This window comes from Bombina bombina, chromosome 7 (genome assembly GCF_027579735.1).
Source record: "Bombina bombina isolate aBomBom1 chromosome 7, aBomBom1.pri, whole genome shotgun sequence".
NCBI lineage: Eukaryota > Metazoa > Chordata > Amphibia > Anura > Bombinatoridae > Bombina > Bombina bombina.
In genome coordinates, this window is record NC_069505.1 from 40419204 (window position 1) to 40432435 (window position 13232).

The 13232-nt window shown below is 40.4% G+C and overlaps 1 protein-coding gene across 1 annotated transcript in view; it reads right to left on the reverse strand.

Moving 5' to 3' along the window:
* Positions 1-950: 950 nt before the first annotated feature.
* The window catches only part of STIP1 (stress induced phosphoprotein 1), a 141505-nt gene continuing 129223 nt past the window's right edge, over positions 951-13232 (reverse strand). Inside the window, exons 11-12 of the mRNA XM_053689245.1 lie at positions 2465-2637; positions 951-1351 (exon numbers count right to left, since the gene is read on the reverse strand). Of these exons, the coding sequence (XP_053545220.1) occupies positions 1279-1351; positions 2465-2637 (246 nt within the window). The 3' untranslated portion in view covers positions 951-1278. The remainder of the gene's footprint in view (positions 1352-2464; positions 2638-13232) is intronic.

Consider the following 13232-nt stretch of genomic DNA (forward strand, 5'->3'; position numbering starts at 1 on the left):
TCCCCGTCACTGTTAATTATGCTACCCATCACACATTATAATGTGCCCATACTTTCCTTCTTAGATTTTTATTGTTGCCATTTGTGTATTTAAAAAAACAACAAAAAAACACCTTTTTTAGATTTGGACTTAGAATCCTTTGCAATTAATCTTTTGTTTTCAATTTTGGCTAGTTTGATTGCTTTTTTTGCATGCTTTGCTACATTCCTTATACATTTGGAATGAGGAGTCTGTACTATTTTCTTTGAATAATTTAATTACCCTACTTTTTTTTTTAGTAAAATTGCTTTATTGTTAAATAGAAAGGGAAAAGCCCACACATGGCCATGAAATAGAATGAGTCAATTGTCCAATTACTTTTGGTTAGTTGACAAGGAGGAAACTACATATAAAAAGTGCTGCAATTCTCAAAACATTCACCCATTTTGGATGCAAATACCCTCAAATTAAATCTGTTAGTCTGCGCAAGAAACCCCAAGAAGTTCTTTTGCGATTCAGAATTTTAAACAACTTTCCAATTTACTTACATTATCTAATTTGCTTCATTCTCTTGGTACCCCTTTGTTAAAGAAATAGCATAGAACATGGGTGAGTGAATAACACATATGTGCAGCCATCAATCAGCAGCTCCTATACCTACCTAGGTATGCTTTTCAACAAAAGGATACCAAAAGAACAAAACAAATTAGATAAGTAAATTGGAACATTGTTTAAAATTGCTTGCTCTATCTGAATCAAGAAATAAATAAAAATTGGGTTTCATGTCCCTTTAAGCCCAAATTTATTATATAACTTCTAACAGCTAAAATAACTACAACTTTATCAATGTCCAACTACTTATGAACCCAACTGTAAATTACATTACAGCTACCCCAATGATTAAGTTGTACTTTTCCCCTCACACCAGATAGAAGTGATAAAATTGGTCTGATACATCGGCCAAAAGACTTATAATAAACAGGAGTTTTATTTATGTCTACATAGAGGGCCATGTGCCAGTTACTCACAAAGAAATGTGGCACAGATACAGTACCATGGTGTGTCGTGCTTTTTATTAACATTACAGGCTGAGAAACTTTTACAAGAGATAAGAACTGAATGAACATATGAAAGGAGAGAGTTAGAACCATGTAACCCTCTCCCAATCTTTTTATCCACACAAGAGACTTTCCCAAGAAATCCCTTTCCTTTAACCGCCTCTGAAACATGGGTGGGCGGTAAAGGGGAATGCGAAGGGAGGAGGAGAAGCAACGAGAGAAGAAGAGGGCAAGGGAGTCATCACCGGATGGCAATTAAACCAATATCCATCAGCTTCTGGATTTTCTGGGCTATAACTGGATTCTTTAAATGTCTGTGGAGGGGAAAAAAATGTAGATAAAAGATTAAGATGTAGCAACAGTTACAAAACAGAGTTTAATGTTAAAGGGACATGAAACCCAATTTTTTTTTCTTTCATGATTCAGAGTTTAAAAACAACTTTCCAATTTACTTCTGTAATCTAATTTGATTTGTTCTCTTGGTATCCTTTGTTGAAAAGCATACCTAGGTAGGCTCAGGAACTGCTGAATGGTGGCTGCACATATGTGCCTCATGTTATTGGCTCACCCATGTAAATTGTGGTTTCTTCAACAAAGGATACAAAGAGAATGAAGGAAAGTTAAATCATGAAAAAAATGTGAGTTTCATATCCCTTTGAAGGGACAATATACTTAAACAAGCTGTTAAGCAATCAATGTATTCAATGCTGCTGCAGGAACCCCCTTTCAAATGGGCTGGGTTCACCCAGCTTTTTCTATAGCTTGATACTGTAGTACTGAGATTCAGTATAAATGATGGTTTCGACAGGCAAAATCAGATATTTCATTGTGGGGGGAAAGATTAAAAGGAACTATTTGCACATTATAATACAGTTCACAGACACAATGGATCACTGGTAACACATTTTACAGAAACCTTTGGAATACAGATACAAAGCTACTTGGCAGTTATCCGGCAGGCATCAAGTCTTGCTAAACTTTAGTCAATGTGATAATCATACGCAATCATTAACCCCCCACAAACAAACATCAATTTTACTTTGTTCTCTTGATATCCTTTGTTGAAAAGCAGGTAGGTAGGCTCAGGAGAACTATATAGCAGCAGTTTTGCAAGAATACTTTGACAGTTATACATTGTGCAAACACTGCTGCAAGCTAACTAGTGCTCAAAAGCATCTTTGCTAAAATGCTGCCATAAAGTGTTCCAAGCATGTGCACGCTACTTACCTAGGTATTCTCTTCCTGAAAGAAGAAGAAGAACATGAGAACAAAATATATTTAATAATAAAAGTAAAGTTTAAACTTCATTTTGGGTTTCATGTCCCTGTCTGTAGAACTCGCCTGATTCCTTATTCTCGGTACGATGAGTACTTAAGATGGATCAAACACCCCATGCAAATACACTTTGTCCTGCCGAAAATACTCACTCGCTCAGTGCCTGTGGGTCTTTCTGCATCTGTTCCAGGATGAGCCTCATGGCCGGATCACTCATTATCTGTTGAACCTCGGGATCTCCCATCGCCCTGCGCTTAACATCTTCTGGACTGTCATTACGATGATATTGCGCCATCATACAGCGCTGATAGCCTTCGGACGCTTCCTGCGGGTGGCAATCAGTTACATTAACGCAAGATGTGGTACGTAAAACTTGGAAAGCAGTTAAAGGGATGTGCTAATGCAAACAACTACTATTTAGAACATATAATTTAATGCATAAATGAACAAAGATAACTGGGGTAAAAATTCCACTCAGGATCACTGCAGCCCCTGAACAAGACATAGCTGGTTAACCAATAAGTTATGGCAGTTACCCAAGCTGACAATCACCGGCAGTGTGCTGCAAGCAATGTGTGCCTCCGAAACAGGACTTTAGCCATGTGTTTAACCTTTATGCAGAGGTTAAAGACAGTTGTCTGGGGTCATTAATGCATAGAAATTACATGCTTTAAAAAGGGACATTAAACACTAAATAAATGCTAGATAGAATGATGCAGTCAAAGAAAAGATTTGCCAGAGAACAACAACATGTAGACATTTTTTCTAAAGTTTCATTCAATGTGTAAAATGTTCCACTTATTTAGTCAATATTTAATGTCTGTAAAACAATCCCATGTTGTTACTCAGGTTACCTTCTCTGCTGTAGCCAATTAGGGACAGTTATAAATAGGTCACTAGAGTGTGCAGCCAATGACTGTGTGGGATATAACCATGTTCTGCACTTCCATTTCTAACAGGAACTGAAAAGCTCACAATTTCAGAATGGAATTAAATGAAAAGGAGAAAACAAATAATGACTTTTTTTATATTTATACAGTTTATCATTTTATATTACCACATGCTATTTGTGCGATTTCACCTTCTTTAAAGTGAAATTCTCATGCAAACGTTACAAAGCACTAGACGTACGAAATACGTGTGATTAGAGACTGTTGTCACCAAGTGCTCCCACGTGGGCAGTTTTTTCTTAGATAATCATTAAAGCAGACAAATGTCAAAATTAAATATTCATGATTCAGGTAGAACATGAAATTGTAAACAACCTTCCAATGTACTTCTATTATCAAGTTTGCCTAGTTCTCTTGGCATCCTTTGTTAAAAAGTAATTATAAGTAAGCTCAGGAGCGTGCATGTGTCCTTTGCCATCTTGCAGAAGCATTTGCAATTATGTACAAGGTTGCAAACTCTGCTGCCATAGCATTCTATAGCATAAGTTTTTGTATATTTAACTTGCTATAAACACTATTGCAAACACTGATGCTGGATGGCTAAGGAAACGTGCACGTTCCTGAGCTCTCCCAGGATTACTTCTTTAACAAAGGATACCAAAAGAACTAAGCAAAAAGAAAATTTATGCTTACCTGATAAATGTATTTCTTTTTTGACACGATGAGTCCACTGATCATCTTAATTACTAATGGGATATTCACCTCCTGGTCAGCAGGAGGCAGCAAAGAGCACCACAGCAGAGCTGTTAAATAGCTCCTCCCTTCCCTCCCAACCCAGTTATTCGACCGAAGTTAAGGATAGAAAGGAAAAGCCAAGGTGCAGAGGTGTCTGAAGTTTACAATAACCCCTAACCTGTCTTACAAAAACAGGACGGGCCATGAACTCATTGTGTCAAAAAAGAAATACATTTATCAGGTAAATTTTCTTTTCTTTTTTTTTATGACACAATGAGTCCACGGATCTTCCTAATTTCTAATGGGATTCGATACCCAAGCTAGAGTACACAGATAAGGGAGGGACAAGACAGGGAACCAAAACGGAAGGCACCACTGCTTGAAGAACCTTTCTTCCAAAAGCAGCCTCAGCTGAGGCAAAAGTGTCAAATTTATAAAATTTTGAAAAAGTGTGAAGAGAGGACGAAGTTGCAGCCTTGCAAATCTGTTCCACAGAAGCTTAATTTTTTAATGCCCATGAGGAAGCAACAGCCCTCGTGGAATGAGACGCAACTCTCTCGGGAGGCTGCTGTCCAACAATCTCATATGTAAATCGTAAAATACTCTGCAGCCAAAAAGAAAGAGAAGTAGCCGTAGCTTTCTGACCCTTGCGCTTTCCTGAGAAAACCACAAACAAAGAACAAGACTGACGAAAGTCCTTAGTCGCTTGCAGGTAAAACTTTAAAGCACGGACCACGTCCAAATTATGCAGAAGTCTTTCCTTCTGAGAGGAAGGATTAGGACACAAGGAAGGAACAACAATCTCCTGATTAATGTTCTGATCAGAAACAACCTTAGGAAGAAATCCTAATTTTGTACATAAAACCACCTTATCTGAATGGAAAATAAGATAAGGAGACTTGTACTGTAATGCCTATAGCGCTGATACTCTTCGAGCAGAAGAAATAGCAACAAGAAATAAAAAACTTTCCATGATAACTTCATATCTAAGGAATTTGAGAACTAAATTAAGACTCCATGGAGGAGTAACTGGTTTGAACACAGGCCTGATCCTGATCAAGGCCTGACAAAATGATTGTACATCTGTGACATCCGCCAGACGTTTGTGAAACAAACTAGATAAGGCCGAGATTTTGACCCTTTAGGGAACTTCTCGATAAACCCTTCTCCAAACCTTCTTGGAGAAAAGACAAAATTCTAGGGATCCTAACTCTACTCCATGAGTAGCCCTTGGATTCATACCAATAGAGATATTTACTCCAAATCTTATAGTAAATCCTACTAGTCACAGGCTTACGAGCCTGAATCATGGTCTCTATGACCGAGTCAGAAAACCCCCACTTGGATAAAATTAAACCATCAATCTCCAAGCAGTCAGCTTCAGAGAAACTAGATTTGGGTGAAGGAACGGCCCTTGAATCAGAAGGTCCTTCCTCAACGGAAGTCTCCAAGGCGGCAGAGATGTCATCTCCAACAGATCTGAATACCAAATCCTGCGAGGCCAGGCCGGGGCTATGAGGATCACCGAGGCCCTCTCCTGTTTGATTCAAGCAATTAACCGAGGAAGAAAAGCAAACGGAGGAAATAGGTATGCTAGACTGAAGTTCCAAGGAACCGCCAGAGCATCTATCAGTTCCGCCTGGGGGTCCCTGGACCTCGACCCGTATCTTGGAAGCTTGGTATTCTGTCGAGATGCCATGAGATCCAATTCTGGCTGACCCCACTTGAGAGAAGCACGCCTCCCAGTTGTCCACCCCTAGGATGTGGATCCCCGACAGGCAACAAGAGTGGGCCTCCACCCACTGGATTATTTTGCTTACCTCTCATCGCTAAGGAACTCCTCGTTCCTCCCTGTTGATTAATGTAAGCCACTGAAGTTATGTTGTCCGACTGGAACCTGATAAACTGGACCGTGGCTAACTGAGGCCAGGCCAGGAGAGCATTGTAGATCGCTCTTGGTTCCAGAATGTTTATAGGAAGAATAGACTGAGTCCAAACTCCCTGAGCCTTTAGGGAGCCCTAGACTGCCCCCCACCCTAGAAGGCTGGTGTCTGTTGTCACAATCACCCAAGATGGTCTGCAAAAGCAGGTTCCCTGGGAGAGATGATCCTGAGACAACCACCATTGAAGAGAGTCCCTTGTCTCCTGCTCCAGAGTTATTCGAGGAGACAAGTCTGCATAGTCTCCATTCCATTGCCTGAGCATGCTTAGCTGCAGAGGTCTGAGATGGAAACGAGCAAACGGAATGATGCCCATTGCCTGCACCATCAGTCCGATTAGCTCCATACACTGAGCCACTAATGGCCGAGGAGTGGACTGAAGGACTAGACAAGTATCTATAATCTTTAATTTCCTGACTTCTGTCAGAAAAATCTTCAAAGACAGGGAGTCTATTATGGTTCCCAAGAAGGTGACTCTTGTGTCCGGAACTAGGGAACTCTTTTCCACATTTACCTTCCACCCGTGAGTTCTCAGGAAAGATAACACTATCGTTCGCTTTGGGACTGGAAATACCTCTGAGTAAAAAGGAACCTCAAAATATATGTCCAATTTACTAGACTTCATAGGGACAACCACAACCGTGGAGTCAGTGTCCTCCAGAGTAACAGGTGGAGGTGTTCTAGTTTAAATCTAAAAGAGACAACCTCCAAGTCCATCGAAGGCAATACCCTTTCTGAATCTGAGATTTCACCCTCAGATGTTACAGCGGTACCCTCCTCTTCTTGACCTTGTGAGTGTACCTCCGAAATTGCCACAATGGCATCAGAACTTACTGAATGTCTGGTTTTGCTCTTACGTTTGCCCTGCAACATTGGAAAGGCAGACAATACATCAGAAATTGAAGAAGACATGAGAGAAACTGGCTTTTAAAGTAACTCCAGCGGGCGCTAGAGCAGAAGTGCAGGGCACTGCTTGTGCGGGTGGTAAACTTTGGGACGCTTGGGGAGAAAGCGGTGGCATAACTTGACCCTCGTCAGACCCTTGGGCAGCATCTGTTTTTAAAAAAGTTTTGCTCAGAAACAATCTTTTCCCTATAATTTAAAGTCCTCTCAATACATGTGGGGCAGAAAGGGATTGGTGGTTCCACATTAGCTTCAAAACACAAGGAGCAAGAAACATTTTGTAAGGCCCCTTGGTCCATACTTGTTCACAATTGATCTTTTTATTTGAAATTTTTTTTAAACCCAAGACGTTACTGTCTCTTTAATTTCAAAGTGACCACTTTTTTATCTTAAGGCCTATAAAGTTCTTTTTGCTACCAAAATGCCAAAAAAACCAAAACACCTCTGCACCCCAGCAACCGTGCTGACATGCTCCTACCCGACAGGAAAAACGGGTCCCTGTGAATCCGCTCAGCACTGCAGTAGGAAATTCTCAATCCGCTGCGCTGCAGTAGTAACCTCAATCCGGAGCTCTACAGTACAGATTTCCCAACCGGTGCTAGAAACGCATGCTCTACACTGACCATGCGTTTCAAGACAGCACCTCGGAAAATGTGGCCTGAATAACTTCCTGAACGAGGCGCATGTGAATTGGTGCAAATTTGGACGCTCTGCCCATCGTGGGCGTATCACAGCAGGAAAAACACTGTTCCGTTTTAACACATAAGTACACTATATCTGTTAGCACCTAAATGCTGTCCCAAAACCTCTCCAGACTTGGAGAGTTCTTTGTGTCCCAATATAAGTGCCTTTCCTATTGCACTTAATAACAATGGTGTGCTTACTCCTTCCTGGGTCCCCGCAGAAAATATATAAAGTAGCACTTACCTTAACTTCTGCCTGACAGCTAGGCAGCTCACAGGCTTAATAGGTCCTCTCCCTCCCATTGACCTGAGGGAAAAAGGCATGCAGAGTAATCTTTTCCACAGACTAAGGCATACAGGGCAGCAAAAAAATACATGGGGAGGCGCAGTGAGAATTATGTCCCACAAGTTGCCATTGCTCTAAAGCCACTAAAGCTCTACTGAAGAGACTGATATGGACTACGGCTATGCCCTAGGACAAAGCAATACAATCTTGCACTACTTTAAAATAATAAACTCATGATGATTGAAGAATCTTTTCTAACAGCTCACTTTACCACTTCCTATCACTAACGTAGGCAAAGAGAATGACTGGAGTGGAAGGGAAGGGAGGAGCTATTTAAAAGCTTTGCTGTGGTGCTCTTTGCCACCTCCTGCTGACCAGGAGGTGAATATCCCATTAGTAATTAAGATGATCCGTGGACTCATCGGGTCATAAAAAAAGAAATTGATGATAGAAGTACATTGAAAAGTTGTTTAAATGTTTTATATCCTATCCAATCAATTTAAGTTTATTTTTTACTTTGCTGTCCCTTTAAATCTGTTATTTCATATAGTATATAGAAGCAGTACAGCACTATATTGCAAAAGATCTATGTACTCAATTAATGTTATCAAAGTATTTAAAATAAGTATATAGTGTTGCAAAGCCTAGAGTATCGTTTGATATCTCCTCTGCTTTGCGCAATTAGCAACATACAGTTGAATGCAAAAGTTTAGGCACCCCTGACAATTTCCATGATTTTCATTTATAAATAATTGGTGTTTGGATCAGCAATTTCATTTTATCAAATAACTGAAGGACACAGTAATATTTCAGTAGTGAAATGAGGTTTATTGGATTAACAGAAAATGTGCAATATTCACAAAAACGCAATTAAACAGGTGCATAAATTTGGGCACCCCTTGTCATTTTGTTGATTTGAATACCTGTAACTACCTAGCACTGATAAATTGGAACACACAATTGGTTTGGTGAGCCCATTAAGCCTTGAACTTCATAGACAGGTGCATCCAATCATGAGAAAAGTTATTTAAGGTAGCCAATTGCAAGTTGTTGTTCTTTGACTCTCCTCTGAAGAGTGGCAACATGGGGGTGTCAAAACATCTCTCAAATGACCTGAAAACAAAGATTGTTCAACATTATGGTTTAGAGGAAGGCTACAAAAAGCTATTGCAAAGATTTAATCAGTCAGTGTCCACTGTGAGGAACATAGTGAGGAAATGGAAGACCACAGGCACAGTTCTTGTTAAGGCCAGAAGTGGCAGGCCAAGTAAAATATCGTAGAGGCAAAGGATGGTGAGAACGGTCAAAAACAGCCCTACAACATTATCTTTCTGCAGATGGTGTCACTGTGCATTGTTCAACAATTCAGCGAACTTTGCACAAGAAGCTGTATGGGAGAGTGATGCTTAAGCAGCCTTTTCTGCACACACGCCACAAACAGTCGCTTGAGGTATGCAAACGCACATTTGGACAAGATAGCTTCATTTTGGAAGAAGGGGAGTTATGCATGGCGGCAAAATAACACAGCATTCCAAGACAAACACTTGCTACCCACAGTAGAATTTGGTGGATGTTCCATCATGCTGTGTAGCCAGTGCTGGTACTGGGAATCTTGTTAAAGTTGAGGGTCACATGGATTCCACTTAATATCAGCAGATACTTGAGAATAATGTTGAGGAATCAGTCACAAAGTTGAAGAACAAGACAACGACCCAAAACACTGCTCAAAATCTACTCTGGCATTTATGCAGAGGAACAAGTACAATGTTCTGGAATAGCCATCCTAGTCCCCAGATCTGGATATCATTGGAAATCTGTGGGGTGATTTCAAGTGGGCTGTCCATGCTCGGCAAACATCAAACCTAACTGAACTGGAGATGTTTTGCAAGGAGGAATGGTCCAAAATACCTTCATCCAGAATCCAGACACTCATTACAGGCTATAAAAAGTGCATAGAGGCTGATTTCAGCTAAAAGGAGGCTCTACTAAATATTAATGCAATATTTATGTTGTGGTGCCCAAAATTATGCACCTGTCTAATTTCATTTGGATGCATATTGCACATTTTCTGTTCATCCAATAAAACCTCATTTAGCTACTGAAATATTACTGTGTCCTTCAGTTATTTGATAGATCAAAATGAAATTGGTGATCCAAACACCCAATTATTTATAAATGAAAATTGTCAGGGGTGCCTAAACTTTTGCATACGACTGTATATATATGAGCTCTTTAAAGTGTGTTGAAAGGTGAGATTTATGAATCAGGCAATCAAAAAATAGTTGTAGCTATCCATCCCAAGTGAAAAATTGTACAATGAGTAGTTCCACAATCCTTACTCTGGGGAACCAATACCCAAGATGTGGAGTCCATGAAAAAAAGTAATGGGTGGGAAAACAAAAAAAAAAGTAAGCGGCAAGGCAGACCTTTATATGCTAGGTACCACCACCACCTGAAGAACTTTCCTACCAAATGCCGCCTCTGCTGCAGCAAAAACAACAAAATGATGAAACTTTGTAAAACCGTGAAAAGACCAAGTTGCAGCCTTCCAAATTTGTTCTACAGAGACCTCATTCTTAAAGGCTCAGGAAATAGACATTGAACAAGTAGAATGAGCAGGTGGGTCTCCTCCAGCTTCCAAGTAAGCTCTATAAATTAAAGTAAGAAAAAAAAAAAGGCACACAAAAAAACACGGATACCGCAGTAGCCCTCTGTCCTTTAAGTTTACCGGAGAACAATACCAACAAGCTGGAAGACTGACTAAATTACTTTGTTGGTTGTAGGTAAAACTTTAATGTCCTAAATCCAAATTATGAAGTAATCTCTCCTTCTGAGATAAGGATTAGGACACAAAGGAGGAACAACTATCTCCTGATTAATATTCTCTGCTGACACTACTTTAGGAAGAAACTGTATTTCAATCTTAAAAAGGGACAGTCTACACCAGAATTGTTATCGTTTAAAAAAAAATTGATAATCCCTTTATTACCCATTCCAGTTTTGCATAACCAACACATTATATTAATATTTGTTTTACATCTGTGATTAACGTGCATCTAAGCCTCTGTAGACTGCCCCTTATCTTAGTGCTTTTGACAGACATGCAGTTTATCCAATCAGTGCAGACTCCTAAACTCCACGGAAGTGAGCACAATGTTATCTATGCGACACGCATGAACAAGTACTGTCTGAGAAGCTAAGAGGCGGTTTTCAACGGTTTAGAAATCAGTTTGAAGAAATAAACAAAAGTACCTTCCACAGCAAACTTTACATCTAAATAGTGCATAGGTTCAAAAGGAGGATGTTACAAAACATTCAGAACCAAAATGTAAACCCCATGGGGGAGCTGAAGACTGGATTATTGGCCTAATTCTGTTCAGAGTCTAAACAAAAGATTGAATGTCAGGTTTTGGAAGAAAAAAACCTCAGAAGAATAAAGAGTCTTACCACTCCAATAATCCGCCTTCCAGTTGTCCACTGCTGGAATAAGAATAGCTGAGATAGGACACTGATACTCTCCCCCCCCCCCCCCAATACAGAATATGAGACACTTCCTGCATGGCAAGGGAACTCCTTGTTCCCCCTTGATTTATGTACTCTAAATGGGACTGAATGTAAGAGTGAACAAGCCTGTAAAGCATTGAAGATCGCTCTGAGTTCCAGAATTTTTAAAAGGTAAAGAATTCTATTGAGGAGACCAAACCCCTTGGGCCCTCTGACCCCATACTGCACCTAATCCCAAAAGACTGGTGTCTGTGTCAATTCTCTTTCATGCTGGACGATACAAATTAGTGCCTATAAAAACAGGATGAGTAGAAATCCATCACTTCAGAGACTGTGGTAAAGTGATCTAACTTTATCCGTGGTGACCGATCTGAATTGTCTCCATTCTACTGCCGTAGCATGCACAATTGCAGGGGTGTCAGATGCAATCTCGCAAACGGGGTGGAGTCTGACATCACCACCATGAGGCCCACTACTTCCATGCACTAAGCCACAGAAAGAGGATTCTTCTTAAGGTCCTGACATGCCGACTGATGTTTCAGTTTACGTTGTTCCATTAAAAAGACCATCATCTGAGGTGAGAGAACTCTTGGATATTTTGATTATCCAACCATATTTGTGAAGTAACCAAAGTAACCTTTCTGTGAGAGAAATTACTAAAAGGTAAAGATGGTGTTTGAACCAAGATATAGTCCACGTAAGGAGCCACTGCTATTCCCTATAGCTAAATTACCGACAAGAGTTCCCAACACCTTGGTAAAGTTTCTGGGCGCTGTAGCTAACCCAAAAGGTAATGCTTATTTAGAGAAGAAAATCTTAAGATACTGATGGTGGTCTCAATGAATAGAAATGTGAAGTTATGCTTCCTTCAGAGCTATTAAAATCAAGAACTGACCGTGCAGTACTAATTGAATGATTGATCTGATGGTTTTTATCTTGAAACAAGGTACCCTTAGAAATAGTCTTTAGATCCAATATTGGGCGATACAAGCCTTCCTTTTTAGGAACTAGGGGGGGGGGGGGGGGGGGAGTTGAATAAAACCCTTTTCCCTTAGTGGAACTGAAGTGATAACTCTCAGGCTTTTCTGGTCTTTTTGAGATAAGAGACAAAATAACCCTTTCCTTTGGGGGTCTGGATCTGAAATCTATTCGGTACCCCTGGGACTCTATCACCTAGGGATCCTGAACAGACTGAATCCAAACCTCTAAAAATTGGCTTGGTCTGCCCCCTACCAGATACAAGTCTGAAAGGGGGACCACACCCTTATGCGGTCTTTGAATCAGAGGAAAATGTCTTGTGCTGCTTGGATTTGTTCAGGCAGGGTTAGGCTTCCAGGTAGTCTTACGCACTTCCATTTTCTGAGTGGAAGTAGATCTCTGATTCTAGTTCTGATGAAAGGGATGAAAACGTTTCCCCTTGGGTCTGGACTTCTTGTCCTGAGGTAAGAAGTAACCCTTACCCCCTGTCGCAGTAAAAATAAAGGAGTAAAGGGGTGGAGCCTGTTCTCAAAGTGGCAAGACTCGTCTCTGTGAAGCTCCTGATAATTAAAGAACTTTTTATAAGTTATCTGCTGTAAATTTACAATATTTTATACACTTCTGAAAGCTATTTACAACTGGAATCTGATAAATGCTCAATGCGGAGGATTTGACCGGGCTCCTGTCTATGCTCTTTGAGACAGCTATGTGACAGACTCTTACACCGACTGGAAGCCATTATGTAACTTGTTGAGTGTATGCAGCATGATGATTTCAAACAATGAACTCTGTTGGACGTGAAGCACAGGTCTGGGGCTGCGGCAGTTTAACCCCCCCCAAACTGTGGGGTTAAGATATCCTGAAATAGGCTAAATATTCGAAAAGAAGGAACCATCTACCCAAATAAGGCATCTAGAAACAACTTCAACAGCGACACATCTGAATTTAATACTAAAAATGGAGGGACTTGACAGATGGGAGCAGCAGATTACCCAGCTCAT